At 47.0% G+C, this 18,433-nt stretch overlaps 2 protein-coding genes and 1 long non-coding RNA gene across 3 annotated transcripts; 2 read left to right on the top strand and 1 right to left on the bottom strand.

The window, feature by feature from the left end:
• The first annotated feature begins 938 nt into the window (after positions 1–938).
• TADA2B (transcriptional adaptor 2B) lies at positions 939–7,136 on the top strand. The gene is made up of 2 exons (XM_030492078.1): positions 939–1,250; positions 2,372–7,136. Exons 1-2 carry the CDS (start codon positions 981–983, stop codon positions 3,362–3,364), a joined length of 1,263 nt encoding a protein of 420 aa, XP_030347938.1. The 5' UTR covers positions 939–980; the 3' UTR covers positions 3,365–7,136.
• Positions 7,137–8,265: 1,129 nt separating this feature from the next.
• GRPEL1 (GrpE like 1, mitochondrial) lies at positions 8,266–14,282 on the bottom strand. The gene is made up of 4 exons (XM_030492079.1): positions 14,168–14,282; positions 13,119–13,287; positions 11,612–11,693; positions 8,266–9,646 (listed from the first exon to the last, which is right to left on the bottom strand). Exons 1-4 carry the CDS (start codon positions 14,236–14,238, stop codon positions 9,300–9,302), a joined length of 669 nt encoding a protein of 222 aa, XP_030347939.1. The 5' UTR covers positions 14,239–14,282; the 3' UTR covers positions 8,266–9,299.
• Positions 14,283–14,738: 456 nt separating this feature from the next.
• On the top strand, positions 14,739–17,235 carry LOC115610914. The gene is made up of 2 exons (XR_003992395.1): positions 14,739–15,995; positions 16,427–17,235. It is a non-coding gene; the product is annotated as an uncharacterized LOC115610914 (long non-coding RNA).
• The last annotated feature ends 1,198 nt before the right edge of the window (positions 17,236–18,433 follow it).

The following is an 18,433-nucleotide window of genomic DNA, read 5'->3' as shown; positions in this document are numbered from 1 at the left end:
TATTTCTTTAATCCTTGTCTTACCAGCAAGGAAGTGCTTCTGTTTAAAATAGGTCACGACAATAATAAAGCTTCAAGGGGAGAAAAGCTATTGGTGTTTAATTCCCGAGGGGTAGACGTTAGGGGCAAGAAGTGTCTGTAAAAAGAGGAAAAGTTTGTTCTTTTTAGGCCCCTTCTGCCAAGAGAAGACGGGCAGAGATGAGCTCCGTGAGGCTGCAGCCGCCGCGCCAGCGGGGGCCGGGGCCGCACCGCCACACTCGCTGCTCCTGGCCCTGTTCGCCGGTGGAGGACGGAGAGCGCCGCCGCCTTCTCGCGGCGCTGGGAGGGGGAACGCTCGGGCTGGGCCCGCAGCCGCTGGACGTACAGCGGAGCTTCACCCGGCGCCGGCTCCGCCCGCCGCCACCCGACCCGCTGTAGCTGCGGGAGGCGCTGTCCCGCCGCCGCCGCTCCCTGTCGCCAGCGCCGTCCGCTCCCCCGCGACCTCCGGAGCCTTGGCCCCGTCGGGGGCAGCCGGTAGCGGGGAGACCGGGGCCTCTTCAGCCCGTTCGGCCCCGCCGGCTCCGCGGTGACCGCGCTGCGAGGCCCGGGCCGGCCCCTCCGCCGCTTCCCCGTTACCCGGGCAACGGCACTCGGCTCCGCGGCCGGCGCGACCCCGCCCCTCTCCCCATGGCGCCGGCTCGGCCGCGCCCCCTAGCCGGGACTAACCATTCAGCGGCGGGGTTGCTCGGGGTCTCCTCTCCGATTGGTGGCGAGAAAGGCAGCCGGATCCCTGTGGGCCAATCCTCGCCTTTTATTCATTTTAATACCCCCCGCGCCCAGGCGCGTTGTCGCCATTGGCCGGGATGCCTAGAGGAGGGCCGAGCCCTCCTTTCCCATTGGTGGTTTCTTGCTGGTCTCCACCCGTCGGGCGCGCTGCCATTGGCGAGGCCGGCGCTGGGGCGTGCCGGCGCGTGCGCGCGGGGTGTCGGCGGGCGGGGTAAGATGGCGGAACTGGGGAAGAAGTACTGCGTGTACTGCCTGGCTGAGGTGAGCCCGCTGCGCTTCCGCTGCACCGAGTGCGCCGACATCGAGCTCTGCCCCGACTGCTTCTCGGCGGGCGCCGAGATCGGCCCGCACCGCCGATGGCACGGCTACCAGCTCGTCGACGGCGGCCGCTTCACCCTCTGGGGCGCCGAGGCCGAGGGCAGCTGGAGCAGCCGGGAGGAGCAGCTGCTGCTGGACGCCATCGAGCAGTTCGGCTTCGGCAACTGGGTAAGGGCCGAGGGCCGCGGGGGCACGTCCGCCTGGCAGCGAGCGGGCGGCCCCCGCCGGGTCTGGGGACAGGCTGCGGGGGGCCCCCGCGGCGCCGCGGGTGAGGGGAGCCGCCGGGCCCGGGCGGCTGCGCGGCCCCCGGGTGAGACCCGCCGGGGTTCGCGGAGCTGTGGGTGCCCTGAGCTCCGGCACGGGCCCCCCAGCCCGTGTGTTACAGCGCACACCTGCTGCTTGTCAGCGTTCGCTGTGTTCTGTCGGTACGTGCTTCACTATGAGGGTGGTGAGGCACTGGAATGGGTTGCCCAAGGAAGTTGTGAATGCTCCATCTCTGGCAGTGTTCAAGGCCAGGCTGGACAGAGCCTTGGGTGACATGGTTTAGTGTGAGCCGTCCCTGCCCATGGCAGGGGGTTGGAAAAAGATGATCTTAAGGTGCTTTCCAACCCAAACCATTCTGTGTCCCAGCTGTGAGCTCGCTGCTTGCCTTCTCTGTCAGTACATGGTCATTTTTAAAGAATAGCATAGTTTGATTCATTAATTGTTCATTGATTATGGTTTGTCTTATTAAACACAAAGACTTTTTCAAAATCTTAAAGGTTATGATCATTGTAGCTTGGTTTAGTTCTTAAATAACCAACTAGAAGAGAGTAAATGCCATCTTTCTTGCTGTAAGTGCTGTATTTCTGTATGGGTATAAAAGTACTTCAGCGATGCCGTATAAATGAGCACAATCCAAACGATGCAGTGATCTCGGTGCTGGTTTGGGACTCAGAAAGCTTCCTAGTGCTGGTGAGCTGGACAGCTGAGAGAGTGATGGATGCTCAGGAATCACCGTGTGGCTCCAGTGTCTCGGTGGTATTCTGTAGCCTGAGGATCCAGTGCAGCTTGCCTCTGTGCTGCTTTTGTGGCTGATGTGCCCCTGTGCACCTGTAAATCCTTGTCTGGACCTGAAAACGCAGATCTGATGGCAAATTGGCTAATTTCAGCATCGCTAGGAAAGTTTAAGTACTGCGAGTTGGCTTTTTGAGGAGCAGGGAAGAAGTAGTCAGGCTCTTCCCTGAGTGCGTGTTATGCTGGAGCTGTGATGGGAATCGTTTGATCACTCCTCCTTATGTTCCGTTTAGGAGGACATGGCTGCTCACGTGGGAGCATCCCGCACGCCCCAGGAGGTGATGGAGCACTATGTGAGCATGTACATTCACGGCAACCTGGGGAAAGCCTGCATCCCTGACACGATCCCGAACCGAGTGACGGATCACACGTGCCCCAGCGGCGGGCCACTGTCCCCCAGCCTCACCACACCGCTGCCGCCGCTGGACATATCGGTGGCGGAGCAGCAGCAGCTCGGGTACATGCCGCTGCGGGACGACTACGAGATCGAATACGATCAGGACGCGGAGACCCTCATCAGCGGCCTCTCGGTGAACTACGACGACGACGATGTGGAGATAGAGTTGAAAAGAGCTCACGTGGACATGTACGTGAGGAAGCTCAAGGAGAGGCAGCGGCGGAAGAACATCGCACGAGACTATAACCTGGTACCGGCCTTTCTGGGGAAGGATAAAAAGGACAAGGAGAAAGCTCCCAAACGGAAGATCACTAAAGAGGAGAAGGAGCTGAGGCTCAAACTGAGGCCCCTCTACCAGTTCATGTCTTGTAAGGAGTTTGAAGACTTCTTTGAGAACATGCATAAGGAGAGGATACTCCGAGCAAAGATTCGGGAGCTGCAGCGGTACCGTCGGAATGGGATCACCAAAATGGAAGAGTCAGCGGAATATGAGGCAGCCAGGCATAAACGGGAAAAGAGGAAGGAGAACAAAAACATAGCGAGCTCCAAGAGAGGGAAGGAAGATGGGAAAGAAGGTGAATTCGCTGCCATTGAAAACCTGCCTGGCTTTGAACTCTTATCGGACAGGGAAAAGGTGCTCTGCAGCTCTCTAAACCTGAGTCCTGCGCGTTACGTGACTGTAAAAACTATAATCATTAAAGACCATCTCCAAAAAAGACAAGGAATTCCTTCCAAGAGTCGCCTTCCCAGTTACTTAGACAAGGTACTGAAGAAAAGGATTTTAAACTTTCTAACAGAAAGTGGTTGGATATCCAGGGATGCTTCCTGAAACTCAGCAGATCTGAAAGTACACAGCAGAGGCACATTAGAGCCTCAAGGACTCCGTTAGTTTTTCCTTCCCTCCCCAAAGATACAGAAATCATGTCACTTAAAATTAACGACGACGACAAAAAAGCAAACCCATAAACCCCCTCAATATTCGTGATCCATGGTTCAAATGGACTTTTGCTTTGGATCATGGAAAACACTTAATTGTGAAACTTCTGCATTGGATTTCACTGCTTTTGGTACATTATTCAAACAGATTTCTTCCATGTGAACTTACTCAATTCCAGAAGTCTCAGAGTAGTTACTTACTCCTTACTCCTGGATAAATGAGTATCGGTGTAATCCCTGCTTTTCTTTGAAGGTGGGAGATAGTTTCATTTGCTGGAAACTTTCTTCTCCCTTTGTTGTCTCTTTATTTTTTGGCGTAATGCTGGCAGGAAAGTGAAGCTTCCAAACGTCCTGAGCTCAGGAGCATGGTGAGAGGGGACTTTTGTGACCAGTGCTAAGCTTTCAGAACATTCTCCTTAGTAACTACAGCCAAGGCTGGGACAGCAGGGGAGAGTTTCTGTCGGGAATGCCGCAGGGATGAGCCATGGCAGGGAGTGGAAGGGAAGAAATGCGGTAGGTGAGATGCCTTCAGGTACTTGTGCTGTGGAAGGGGTTCTTGAAGGGCTGCCTTCACACCCAGCTGATCCAGACAGAGGTTTGACAGGAGGTTTGGATGAAACAGACCCCACTGGAGCTTCGATGTTAACTAATGAATAGCAAAGTTGCAGGAGTACAGGGCAGCTGTGGTGCTGTGTGGGGTCAGCACCACTGTAAAGTGGCTGATTTGGGCCAAAAATAGGGTTTGGAAAGACAAGGCAGGGAGTTGTCTGGCAGCAGTTGGGAGCCTCAGGCAGCAAAATCACTGTTTCTCCTTGTTGGAGGAGCCTGCTCCTCCTGCTTCGGTGCCTGTAACTTCTGAGCTTGTGTGGGCTGAGGAGGTGTAGCTGCCTCCTCCTGAACTTTGGGAGGGACAGGGAAAGGGAGTGAGACTCTCAAAAGAAGAGTTATCACTGAGATTGGGTTTTAAAACCAGAAGAGAGAAGTGGTATGGATGAAGTGAAAGCACACAGCTCACGTGCTCCCGAAGCGCAGAGCTGTAAATGAAGCCATCACAGGGTTCTAATTGCACATACCTTGAAACGTACCGGGCTGAACACGTTGAAGTTACTGACGTGGCAGGAGAAGTGTGGGTGCAGCCCGCTGTGGTGAGAGCAGAGCGCCAGGAGAGGTGGCTCCTCACAACTCTAACACTACACTCTGAACCAGGCGCTCCCGACAGGCGCCCGCTGGCCAGGTCGAACACCACACGCAACAAACACAGCAGATCCACAGCACCGGGTTAGTAGGATCTACTAAATCAGAGGGAAGATGGTGAAGGAGGACTAGAAAAGGGTTTTTATAGTAATTTCAACCTTAAATTCCCGTGCTGGTATTTAACCAAATGAATAAACACGGGAGTTGCCACGTGGAAGCCAGCACAGTGGTACTTGTGCCTAAGCCTCTCTGCTGGTCGTGTCCAGAGCAGGAAGCTGGGACCGGAGGCCAGTTGAGCAGGTCTTCTGGAGGGCAGGTGTGCCAAAACATGGAATTTGACTGGCTCCAGAACAAGTGTGAGCACTGGAAATGTCATCTTGCTTTGATGCTTTGGGCTGTAGTCAGTGAGGATACCACAAAATCTTAAGCCAGTATTAATTCTGCAGCCTGGCAGAGGTGTACTGATGGGAACTGGGGTTTAGTTGTCATATCCAGCATTACCAAAATAGTGTTACCGGAGAGGTTAGAATAAAAGGGGTACAATTACAAAGCCAGCATTTCTAAGGAAGAGAAAACCAAAACTCTAGTGCCTTTTTCTTTTGATCTTGTGATGTTTGATGTTCTGTCCCTTCAGAAAAGGTCAGGGCCATGTCCTCTTGGATCTAACACTTTGGCTTACCTGTAAGTGGCTCGTTGTGGAATACTTGCCACAAAACTGTCTCTCCTTGGCAGCAGTGGAACTAACTGCGATGTGCTGAGTAGCTTTAAGAACCATTTCAAGCCCGTACACGTGTACAAACAGCACGCAAGTTCATAAGGTCTAAACCCTCGGTTATTTTCTGTGCTAGCCCTGCAGAAGGGAAGCTCAGCCTTTCTGGCATTCTAGTTATGCAATTTGGTTCTTCCTGTACCTTGTTCCTGAACTGCCGTAACATCCCATTACTGCTGGTGTTCTGGAGCCTCAACTCTGCATGTAGCTGGGAGTTTAAAAGCTATTTTTTTTATGACTATTAATTTTCCTCAGCTCTGTGATTTTTATATTCCTCCACTGTTGTGGCACATCCAAGTCGAACTGAAGCAATAGTCTAAAGCCCATCTGAACAATAACTTAAACCAAGCTGATACCTAGGCACCAATGAGTCATTTAAATGTTGAAGTGAATTCTGCAGTTACACTTTGTAGTTTCTTAATTCCTCAGCCCCTCCAAAATGTTTCTTTGGTGCTAGACGTAACTTATTGAACATCCAAATGAATGTAAAAATAAAGTATTTTTAATGTATGAAATATGGATATCAATATTTATTTTATACTTGCAAGCAAATTCAAGGTGGTAAATGTTTGCTTTAGCAAATACTAGTCCCTTGGAAAGGGCTTCCCTAGAAGCAATGTCTCACTGTCAGCTGTGCTTTTAATTTTTAAGGTGACTTGCACTAGAGGATGCTGCTGTTCCGTGTTTCCCCATGGAACTGGTTTAGTCGAAGCATTCCTTTGTTATGAGCTGCTGGTTTTTTGTTTGTTTGTTTGTTAAGTTGAGATGCAGTTATGGTAATCCTGCAGTTAACTAGAGCTACTCTGCTTCTCTTCTGTGGCGAAGGGGCTGAGCAAACACATGGCAAAGAGCTCAACTCGTATCTTGTGTTGATCTGGAAAGTGCTTCCTGTACTGTACAAGTAACCTAGCCTTCATGTTGCTAATGAAAAGGTGTTTTATATGCTTATGCTCTTGACTTTTCTAATTGAAGATATTACTAATGATAGCATCTGTCCTAACAGCATTGATGTAAGCCTATGAAAAACTGACACTCCATAAGCTGTTCAAAATACTGATCTTCTGCTCCTGACAGAGGCAGCAATGTCTGTTCTAATGCTGTATGTTTACTTCGATCAGTCCAGTCGCAGCGACGTTTTACAGTAATATTTGCTTACCAGGTAACAAGGGAGCATTAATCTCCACTCTGCCAGTGCAGAAGGGTTTGTTACAGAGTATTCTGGATACAGACCCTCCTGCCTTATGTTTTGTTGCTGTCCCAGCAAGCATTAAGAACAGCATCAGTAGGTTTGCACGAGTCTTTGACCATGAACTGCCTTGTCAGTCACACAGACTAAGCACTCTGCCATTATTCTCTTGTGTGGTGGCTGCATCGAGTTTCTTTGCAACTGTAATGGACTTTGTTGGCCTTTCAGTTTACTCTCTTCTTGCAAAATGTTTTTGCATGTGCCCCAGTTGCTCTTAAGTGATAACACATTAAATACTGTGAAGGAAGGTACCTGGTGAGCACGTTCCACTCGTCAGCTGCTTCCTTAAAGGGAATGTTGCACTCATTTGAATGGTGTCTTGGTGTAGCTGTGCCAGACACGCAAATGCCTGTGCTGAAGTCATGTAAAACCTAACTGATGTTGTGCACACTCAGCATTTTACTAGGTTTTTGCATTGTATATTGGTAAATAAACTTGTATTAAAGTTTCTTTCCACTATTGATTTAATGGCAACGTAGCTTGTGTTATGAAGAACATGGCTTAAGTCTTTGCAGTAACAAATGGAGATGCAGTTCAGCCAAGTGGTGATGGGTGAAGTGGTCTTTATGAAAGAGCTAAAGCAGAGGTACTGGTGGTAGCTTTGTTGGCTGCTCTTATGCTCGAATTTCAGAACCACCTCCCTCTGTTCTTCAATTTCTTCAGTGCTTCTTACTGTTATATGGCAAAGTGCACCTGTGGTTTGAGCTCTCAGTGAAGACTGACGCTCTCCATGCTGAAAGCCTCTCAGAAAGGGCAGGCCAAGGAAAGGGAACCACTTAAATGAGATTTTAAAACTACTAGTTTGAGTCTTGTGCTGAACATTTAACGGGAACTTTTGTTTAAGAACACCCTGAATGCAGTAATACAGTCCAAAACAGACAGTTTGTGTGAGGTCCTAGGAAGCCCATTAACAAAAGCTTAACCTGCTAGAGAAGAAGCTGTCCCTTTGTTTTAATTGCCCTACTGCAAAACTTCCCTGCTAATGAAGTTATTAGATTTAGTTTAGATTCAGAGGGGTTGGGAAGGGGCTGAACACAGCTCCAGCATGCTGGAACGCAGGTGGAAGTTGCTTTCCAATTCAATTCTTCATGTACCAAAAATTATGCTCCCTCCCTGCCCAGTCAAGAGGCTCATTTTCTTTCTTAAGAGTTGTGAATGAATGAATGAATCCTTAAACATGACTCTACCCCCAGCAGTAGGATGCACTTAGGTTGTTCCTAGTAAGCTGATTCCCATGAGGCAAACCAGCACAGGGAAGTAAGTCTTGAAGGAGAAGTAATCATCTTTTCCCATGGTCTTGTGTTCAGTAAACTGCTGGCAACTCTGCCTCTGAACCCAAAAAAATAATCAGTACTTGACCTTAAGGCAAGAAGGTCCTTGATGCAAGATAACCAGAAACCAGGGTGAAAAATTCAGCAGTACTTACTATTTACCACGTCCTAAGAACATGCATAAATTTGAGGTTTCTGTCCTGTGTGTTGAATGTATGGGCTTTGAGGATGCAAGAGGCTTTGCTGGTTGTGTAATGTGCCAGTTTCCATCCACTCCTATCCAGGTGACCAGACAAATGTAGGACAAAGCATTGAGTTACTCAAGGATTGTATTTTAGCCTGATTCTGCAGGATTGGGAGTGGCAGGTGGAGTGAGACATGGCAAGAGCTGTGCATGGGAAAAGTTCTGTTCCAACTTAAGATCCAAGCTGAGTAAATGCAAGAAATGGAGATGAAACTGTGTTCAGGTTTCTGTTTGAGCCACTTACATGCAATTATTTATGTAATTCGAAAAGACAGTATGTACCAAACTCTCAGCTACTCACTTATTTGGGCATTCTGGCTTTCAGCAGGGTTGTGGAACTACAGTTTGCATAACAAACCGAGTGTAAAGCTAGGAAGATACAAGACTATCAAAATTGTTTAAACCAATTTATACAATCTTAAATTAAAAATCCAGATAGGATAAATTCCATTGGTTCTTCAATGCCATACAAGTATTAGATGGTTTTCTCGAGTCAACGTTAGCACAGAACAAAAAGGGTTGAACAATTACAGAAGATTTCTGCTCTCCATTGCCTTTTATTTACAGGTCAGAGCTCACAAAGGTTTCTATGTCAGCTGCCCAGATTATTTCTGACTAGACAAAAAGGGCATTTATCACATCAGTGTATAAAAGCTGATGGGTGCTTGCAGAAGATGGGTTGTTTGTACTTCTCCCACTTCTGCAGTGCTGGATTCTACAAAACCAAAGGAAGTGTTTGAGCCACTATTTGGATTTTGATCTCTAAACAATGATAAACATAATGCAAAATTCGGGTGAGCATTTTGTTCCTTTCGATTTAATGCACCTTTGGGAGCAATAGTTGTAAAAAACGTTATCTAATCTACAGCATGAGGGAGCTTAATGGCTCTTGTCTTTCACACTTGAGAAGAGAGCTTATGGAACAGTGATGTTGATGGCCACTAAGCAGGAGAATTTCATTGCTTGCTTCATTTTCACTGGGAGACCTCGAACAATTCATTTAGACCTCTCAGGGGGCAGAGGAAGGAGGAAAGCACGGTGTGAGAGGAAAACCATCCAGCTGTTTAATAGTTGTATGGCATTTTACCTTCGCGGGTTAAGCAGCTAAGCGTCTTTCACAACACCCACCAAGGCGGGCCGCAGCGTACGCCCGTGCAGCTTATAGCCAATCTTGGATACTAATGCAATAGTGCCAGGCTCCTTCCCTTCCATGGGAGCATGGAACAACGCTTCGTGTTCATAGGGATCGAACTTGGCTCCAACAGGATTCAGTCTGAGCAGGCCATGCTTTTTAAACACTTTCTGAATCTGTACTTCTGTCATAACGAGACCTTCGTATAAGCTTTTCAAGTGAGGGTTTTCATCCTTAATTTCTTCTTTTGGAACACTTTCAGTTGCTTTCTCCAGGATGTCTGCAACTTCTAGTAAGTCCTTACAGAAGCTCTGAATCCCTAAGAAGAAATAAAAGAGAAGGGATTGGGATTAGCCCATTGAGGGAAACAGGCAGCCCAACAACCACAACCCCAAACCCCACAGCAATGATCTGTACTCTTTGTAGATTTCTAACAAGATACATCATTCAACATTTGGGCTAAAATGTCCTTTCCAGTTTTACTTGATAATACAGAACTATTCCAGGTACCTTGAAATCCACATCTCCTCCTCTAGTTCTATGGAAAGAAATTATTTCAATTTAAAAGAGCTAAAGCTGATGACCTGACATTAACAGTTAAAATTCTAACCAAAGTTACCAAAAGCTTCAGATTAACATCATTTCCTCATGTCTCTCTCATCCTGGGATTGAAGTTCAAAGCATTATGTTGCCCTATTCCTACCCTTTAATCTCATGTGCCAAAAATCTTTTCAGAGGAAAAACCATGTAGTCAGACTGATGAGGAGCCTGGGAGGTGAACAGGGACTCCTGTGATTCAGTGTGAGAACTCACACCTCTCCCCGCCACTACAAACCACTTGTACAGAGCCAGAAGCTGTGCCTTGGGAACACTGAGCAATTCCTAAGTAACGACAGCCCCTGTCCTGAAGCTGGTCTGTGGCTCACACTAACAGAATCCGGCCTCATCTCACTGAAGGCAAACCATTTCTAGAAATCATGAAAAACCGAAATAATTCAGTAAAATAACACATTTCTATGCAGAGGTGAACCAGTGACAAAGTGCTCTGCATTTTGGTAGGTTTTTGCTTACCAAGCAGCAGTATGAGCATTACCAGAGCACAAGTCTTTGGTTTAAACGGAAAAAACCCTACCAAAGCACCTGGCAAAATCTATAGGGATCAGGTAGTTCTCAAGAAAGGGTCACTAACAACTGCACATCTCTTCCTTCAACAGAAAGAACAGTCATCTATGAATGATAAAACTTAAAATCGTACAGATTATCTGTAATTTGGTATTCATGAGAGATGTTATTTGACTATTTATTTCTATTTTAACATCTCTGAGCTCAGACATGACTCAAAGTCCTTCTGCACTAAGCAGCCTATCAGTGAAACAATGCTCACTGAAAATGAACGTCAGGACGAAGTATTCAAACACCCAGTTTGAATACTTGAAAACAGTGCAAGAACACTCAGTAACTGAGAAATGCTTTTTCTTACAGCTCACACTAACTGAAGACCCTGTATTCAGAAATCTAAAACTTCTGTATTCGGAATTAAACTCTAGAGCTATGTACAGTGTGTGGCAAAAAAAGGTCAACTTGTTTTTCAAGCCAGAGTGAGTTGAACACTAAGATGATCAGCACTCTGCTGCTGCAGTGTTTGTGTACATCTGACATGGAATCAGATGTTGGTAGCCTGGCTCTTGAAGAAAGATGTGTTTCTACCATTCCTCGTAGCCAGTGAGTTTACATTCCTGCCACTGAAAAGAATCCACCCATCTAAATGTATTACTTCTATTTGAAAGCTGTGGCCTTCAGCAGAACAGAAAACTTATCCAAATATAAAAGGCTAAAAAAACTCCACCCCAAACAAAATCAACCCCCCAAAAAAACCCCAAAAAGAACCAAACCCAAAACAAACACCAAGAACCAGAAGGAAAAGCTGGTATTCCATGTCAGTATTCTGCAGTCAGTTCTGAGACCAAAGCATGTGAAAATGGCAAACTTGAGGCTGCAAATCTTACTGCAGAATCTACCAGTGCAGGACATGTTGTAGGAAATCAGATACCAAGTTGACAGAAGACTTCAAGTCAGCTGCATGAGCCTTGCCCTTGTCTAGTGTAATTCTGATGCAAAGTGAGGAACTGTTAAAAACTTCTCTGCCTCAAATGCATTTTTCCACCAAGGAGTCAGAGTGACTCGGGAAGTACAATGTGTCACAACTTTGGGCCAGTCAGCTCAGTTTTCCAGGCTTTGCATTTTCTGGGTCTTAGGAGCACAGACAAAATGAGCCCCCACTGACCGTATAACTTTGCCTCTTCTACCAGTTTCTGGCTTCTTTGCCTTATGTTTTCTGCGTCTGCCAAGGCACGCTTGTACTTGTCCTAAAGAAGAGAAACCAGTAACAAGAGATTTCATTCCTGGTGCTTGGGTAGTTGACAATAATTCAAAACAGCATATTCAGTATGAAACAGCATTTTAAACAGTTACATGGCCTAAGCCCACCATCTAAAGACCAGTCTAAAGACAACACTCCAATTAGCACGGCATCTACCAAGGTAGATGTTTGCTTCGCTTTAGTGCAGACAGAAGTGAGGGAAAGAAAGCAAGATGGATTTCCAGACTCTCAGTAGTTGTCGACAGATTAGCTCTACAGATACATCAAGTTTTATGAATCAAAGGTTTCTGCTTTTGCTGATGTGTGTTCACAGAAAGCCTTCAGCAGTCCTAAGGGATTCTGACACTGTGGCAAATGAGATTCAACACAGCAAGTTTTTTACAAACTATGAAGTTTAACTCCTCTGTTGTCCAGGTTCAGTTCTGGTCTATTCCTGTGGCTATTCCTATCAATATCACCATCTAGCTGCAGATGTACTAAGAATGGAATTCATTAAACCCAGGCACTTCAGGATGAGTGCTTCACTACCTCACACCACGCTGGGCTTCCACTCTGAATGTGCTTGTGAAGAATCCCACAATGAAATAAAAATAGTCAATGAGTTGACTGAAGAGCCATGTTAGGCAGCCAATAGCAAAAGCTGTCAACAGAGATGTTAAATAACATCTCTGCTTTGTCCTTCAGTGCTTTGGGAAGGCCAACAGGAAGGAAACTCAATCCAATTATGATCCATAGGTGCTGTTTCTATAGAAAGTTCTGGGCTACCTCTCAAAGTCTCAAATGCTCTAGAAATATGTTTTATATAAAGCACTCATCCAGAAAAGCAACACCTTTGTTTAATCCTTCATCCTCTGCTGAAGAGAGAATGCAAGATAGGCCAGAGGGATTGTGATGCTTCAGCCTTGTGTTTAAAGGCTCTCCAATAGAGGTTTGAATAGGGTATGTAATAAGTAGACTATTAAGTAAAAGCTAAGCACCATTAACCCTGACCTTTGAAAAGCCAGCAGCTCTTTTCAGAAAGCCTACTCCTAGTGCACACAGATGCACACATCAAAGACAACCTCAAACTCTTCCATAAACTTCCAAAAATTACCTCTCCACTGAGCAAAACCCAAGTGAACTGAAGTCCCCAAAACTCAGTAACAGATATTCAGGCTGGAAAAGGTCCAATTCCTGCCAGAAATCAAAACCAAATTATCCAAAATCTTAAGTCTTGTACCAGGGATGCATCTCAGGTCCTGTTGTACATCTACTTTGAAGTTTTTAAGCGATTATCAAAGTGCAGGTTTTTATTCAACCACTACACAGCAGTCACACAACTGCATCCAGACTGGGCACCGAGAACCCACAATGAACACTCTTGGGTATGCGGTTTGCAGGGTGTGCAACCCGATAGCCAAGAGACACTTACGGTAACTTCTTTCAGCTGTTCTTCCAGTTTGGCCTTTTCTTCAGTTAACATCTTTTCAGCGGAGCTGGGTTCAACCTTGTGCTCATTTTGGCTCTGACTCTGGTCCTCTTCCAAGTTCTGGCCAGTATTTTTCTGTTGTGTTGCTGCGCAAAGCAGTCGTGGAGAAGTCCTAAGGCAAAAACGTGGTCAGTATTAATCAGTTGCCTACTTTGTAAGGTATTAGCATCTTCTGGACATCCTGGACACTTCACATATCAATGTCTACAAAATCCTCGCACTGAAGAACAAATTAATACAACAGTTCCAGGTCTGTGAAAACTACCTGCAGAACCTCTCATGAGCAGTAACTGAACTAAGGCCACTTAAACTGCTGCAAAAAATAAAACCCACTGGGCAGCAGCTTGTAAGTGCCCATTATATCCAGCTTATAAAGCAGCAGCGCTTTTAAGGGCAGCATGAGCTGGTTTTCAGCACGGTGCTCTGTCAGGACACAGACCCAGTTTACATGATGCAATCACCCGCAACACCGACAAGAACCGCGGTTTGCCGCTGATCGCTGCAGAGCAACGGAAAAGCGCCTGTGTGTCCCTGCTCCGTCTCACTGGTGTACCGCAAATACCATGTCAAGCGCGGTCCAGCCTCCATAAAGATGAGCATTTACCGCTTCCTAACGTCTCTCAGGCTGAAGCAGACGAGCGAACCGGTTGGCGGGCGAGGCGGGTGGCTCCGTGCCGCAATCCAGCAGGCCCGGCGCCCCGCACGCCGCACCAGCACTTCAGGCCCGGAGGCCTTCAGGCCGGGCCACTCGGGCCCCGCAACGCTCGGTCGGGACGCTCTCGCGGCGGAAGCTAAGGGAGATGGGGGCCGGCACCGGCTGTCCCAAGGGGCTCCCCAGCGCAGCGCCGGAGGGTGAAGCAGCCCAGCGCGGCGGGGCTGGGCCCCGCTCTCGGCCTGGGCCGGCGGTGGTAAGGCGGTGAGTGCAGACCCGGACCCGATCTGTCCCCCGCACCCGACCCGGGCCAGGCGGCACAGCGCGGCGCGACCCTCACCTCAGCGCGAAGCTCAGCAGCGGGTACCGCGGGCGCAGCGCGCCCCGCACGCACTGTGCCACCGCCGCCATAGCACCTTCCTGCCCACCGACCGCCGCGGCCCGCCCCGCCGGGCCTCCGCGCTGCCGGAGCCAATCAGCGAGCGGGCAGCCTAAGAGCGACGAGAACGACAGCCAATCCACACGGCGGGTGCACGGCTCGGACCAAACAGGCGGGGTGGGGGGGTGGAGCCTGCAGCGCTTCCGGAGCGCGGCGGAGAGGAGCGCTCCCCGCGGCCCCCTCGGGGCGGAAGGGGACGCGCGGGGCGGGGCTTGTGCGTGAGGGCCCGTCCCCGTGTGAGGGCGGTGGCGGGCGGGGGTTCCGCCGGGTCTCGCCGGGTACTGCCGCCCCTCCTCGGGCAGTTACAGCCTCCCGTCGGGAACGGGAGCCCGCGGGAGGCAGCGGGACACTGGCCGCCGTGAGGCGTCCGTGTTTTCCTGTCAGACCTGGTCTAGGCGAGCTGAGGCAGCGTGGTGGCTGCAGGCGCTCCAGTGTGTCCTGTGCGGGTTGTGACTGGAAAAGTTTGAAGATGGCAGCTCATTTTCTTTGTTTTTAACTGCCGAACTGTTTATCAGTAATGCCTTGTAGCGTCTGTCGGTGGTCGGTGTGCAAACTCCCACAGAGAGGTTTTCATGGTGTGTGTATGCAGGCTCACTATACAGATGCTATCTACACGCTTGCTGGATAATCATCATCTCAAATCTTGAGCTTTAATTACAAGGGATAATGTTGTTAATCCACTGTTCCCAAATTTGGCCACCTGCTTGTGCAGCCTGTTTGTGCAATGGTAACTGGAGGCTGTGGAAGCCCTGCTCAGTGGTACTTGGATGACTCCTTACCTTTGGCAGTGTCAAGTTAGGTGTTAGGCTGTTAAAATGGGGGGAAAAAAACCAATATCAGGGTCACACATTTACCGTACAGTCCTAAAATGAGTCTTGGATTATTCACAGATGCCTAAACACCAGCTGTTAACCTGATTTTTGCATGCGCTTCCCTAATGTAAACTGACAGAGAAGATGCAGATTCCACAACACAAATTCAATAAATGTTATATTCAAGTGTATAATTAAAGTATTACTAAAAATGAAGCTGCAGAAGACATTCCTAGCTTGCTGCATGAGAATCCTGCAGAAGTTGAGACTTAGTGCGAAGTTCCATCAAACTCTGGCAGAGTGCATTAAGTTTTCAGCATGGCTTTTATTTGGCAGGTTGCTTGTCTGTGTATGATGTGTTGCCTCATGGCTCTGCAGAATGCAGGATAAATGGTATAATGAAGCCAGTGGCCTTATACCATGACAGCTGTTAGATCCCAAGGAGTCTCACTGCCTCTTACAGTTACATGGATGTGGATTTCTCCTCCTGTGAGAAGATTTGGAAGAGCTAGAAGCATACCGATAAATACTCTTGGGTGACAACAGGCAACAGCTCTAAGATAAGAACCAAATGGTTTTGCAGTCTGTGGTTTTTATATTTTGGTTGTCACTGTTTTGTGATGTGACACTGGTACAATCCAATGGCTTGCACATACACAACACAGCAAAGAAAAAGAGTGACACCATGTGGTGTTCATACGTGCAGTGGAGGTAGCGCTGTCAGTATCTGCCTTCTGGAAAGTACATAAGCCACAAATTCCAAGCTTCATCCTCAGAAACAGTGAAAGAAGTAGTTGAGGAAATCTGTTAAAGACACTGATAATGCTGAGGAAGAATCAGAAAGAGCAAGGAGAGAAATAGGAATAGCCATAAAGGGTGATACCCACAGAAAGCCATGAAGAAACGAGACAGGAAAGGTAAGTGGATCTTCAGGTCTGATGTTTTCAAAATGTTTCCTGGAAAGATTATTGGTTTCTCACAAAGCCGAGACAAGCAGTCTGCCTGTCTCATCATTCTTGGCTGTCATTTCTCCTCGACACCCTTAGCATCTAGCTTCCTATTTCAGCCTTTCTTCATTCTCTTCTGCCTATCATCTTTGGAAGTTGTGCTTGATTAATGATTGATCACAAAATCACAGAATCGATAACAAAAGGTTGAGAAAAGCCCATTGCCAGCATGGCTAGTTAATAACTGACTAAAATATAGTCAGTTCAAGATTTCTGAAACAAGTTCCTTCTTTATTAGGACCAGTTACCCCAAATGGTAGATCACAGGCCTTTTGCAAGAAAGTTTTCAAGATGCTCCACAGTAAAAATGAGTTTTGTTGTGATTTTCTTAACTCAAACAGCTGTCAAGAAAACCCTGCAGCTAGCACAGCTCCTGATGGGTCAAGACTAAACAGCATGTACAGCACGAAAGAAGAGCATGGAAGCTTACGTGGAGCTTGGTTGCATCCTGACTGATGTTGGCTGTGAGTACTGTCCCACTTTGACCAAAACCCCCCAAATTTTAATGCTTTATTCTTACACTATTGCTGTCTGTTCTGTTTTAATTGTAAACCCAACCTAACGTGTTGGGGTTTTTACTGAGTATTCAGCACCTGGGTGGCAATCACAGATGTTCAGTAACAAGCACAGTTTTGTTCCCGAGCAGTCCTTTCCGTATCAGGTGGTCTTTTGCTCTTCACTTAAATACCGGGTTTGAATATGATGTGATGATAAGTAATGCTTGTCCTGAATTCCATAACATTAACCAGCTGCTACTTTTCAACTTGATGTGGTTAAAAGTGACTTTGACCTCTGATTTCTGTGGATAGAATCTAGTGATAGAATCAAGTAGTCTGGATATAATCCCTTGGTTTCTCTAGTGGTTCACTTTGTGGTCTTGTGCAGTTACTTAACCTCATTTCCACATCTCTACAACTACAAATTAAAGGCAGTAATTTTTCAGTACCTTACAAGAAAGTTGTTTAGAGAGCACGGGGGAATTTCTGTGATACTTTGAAAACTCAAAATGTCAGCTGAATTATGTCTCTTTTTTATTATTAATATTGCACTTGTAGTGAAGAGACTTATAATCCTTCGAGATGAAAAATGCCATAAATGCAAGATTTGTGCTTGAAAAGTTCAATGAAAAATTAAGGCATTTCTGTTTCTCAAAAAAACCCCAACCCAACCTACTTCTGTCTCCTAATGCTAAGATATAGCCTATTGCTATTCAACCAGCAAACAGAATGCCATTACATTCGTGTTTCAAATATGAACTGTGTTATTAATGTTTTGAGGGTACAAGTGAAAGGGCATTGTATCTTTGCTGAACAGATAGGTTATATGTCATCCTGATCTGAGCCAAACATTGAGCTGTGGTGGGAGCAAGTAGAAAAAAAATTACCAAAAATCCCTGTATATATTCCAGCAGTGACCTTTCAGGGCACTTACCAGGAAATACCTACCTCAAATTAAAAATAATGTTAATTTAGCTGTAAGGCTGTTACTGAACCATACGGCAGTGAAGACAAACCTGTTATTCATACCCATGCCCTTTAGAAAAGGTTGCAGACAGGACCACTGAGCCATAGCCTGTTGTGGGGAGATGTCTGGTGTAAAACTAACGGACTGATCCTGGTGTATAAAGTGGTAAAAAATTCTCGTCCATAAGGATTATTAAGACTGAGGATCAGCTCCACCCTGGCTCCATTTCCTACATAGGACAATAAAGATGAAATCATTACTTGATTCCAGAAACTTTAAATCCTGGAATGCAGGTCGGGGTGTAGGGGCGGAGATAACCTGGCTTTCTTTTCATTAGAGGCAGCACTAAAACGGTTAATCTGTATGTTCAGAATTTACAGGTTTTAATGCAAACATTGTAAGATCTCTCTCCCCAGAGGGAATGTGTAATACCTACTTTCTGCCTACTTTCTCCTTAGGCTGAAAATACTGAATCATACATCCTGCTCTGATTATAAAGAGTCCTCTTTTGAGTTCCCGTAGCTTTTTGCTAACTGGTTTGAAAGGTACATTTTGTAACCATCTTGTTGCCTGGAGAGTGTTACTGCGTTGGAAATGGAATAGCTATAGCCACAGGGCTCTGAAGAGAGCTAATTATAGCAATTTAGAACAACAAAAGTTCTGTTCCTGGGAGGACACTGAAGAGATCCTTCCCCAAAGCAGCATGCCACAATTTCAGAGGCAATTTATTGTAATATTCCTGCATAAGTCATCTGGTATCCCAAGGATTTACAAATCCGGCTATCTATGATGGTTTGTTCTCTCAGCCCTTATGTTATCAGGGGCACTCGTGCATGTCTTGTAACATTCCTGGAGATATAAAAATGGAAAACCTGTCAATCAAG

This window comes from Strigops habroptila, chromosome 7, assembly GCF_004027225.2.
Source record: "Strigops habroptila isolate Jane chromosome 7, bStrHab1.2.pri, whole genome shotgun sequence".
NCBI classification, from domain to species: domain Eukaryota; kingdom Metazoa; phylum Chordata; class Aves; order Psittaciformes; family Psittacidae; genus Strigops; species Strigops habroptila.
The sequence above is the reverse complement of the archived record's forward strand: the minus strand, read 5'-3'. Positions and strand labels throughout refer to the sequence as shown.

Excerpts from the sequence above, each read along its gene's own strand:
- TADA2B (XM_030492078.1), top strand. The coding sequence starts at position 981 with ATGGCGGAACTGGGGAAGAAGTACTGCGTGTACTGCCTGGCTGAGGTG. Across the intron at positions 1,251-2,371 it reads AGTTCGGCTTCGGCAACTGG|GAGGACATGGCTGCTCACGT; the intron begins GTAAGGGCCGAG and ends TGTTCCGTTTAG.
- GRPEL1 (XM_030492079.1), bottom strand. The coding sequence starts at position 14,238 with ATGGCGGCGGTGGCACAGTGCGTGCGGGGCGCGCTGCGCCCGCGGTAC. Across the intron at positions 13,288-14,167 it reads CTGCTGAGCTTCGCGCTGAG|GACTTCTCCACGACTGCTTT; the intron begins GTGAGGGTCGCG and ends TTTTTGCCTTAG. Across the intron at positions 9,647-11,611 it reads AGAAGAGGCAAAGTTATACG|GGATTCAGAGCTTCTGTAAG; the intron begins GTCAGTGGGGGC and ends ATTTCTTCTTAG.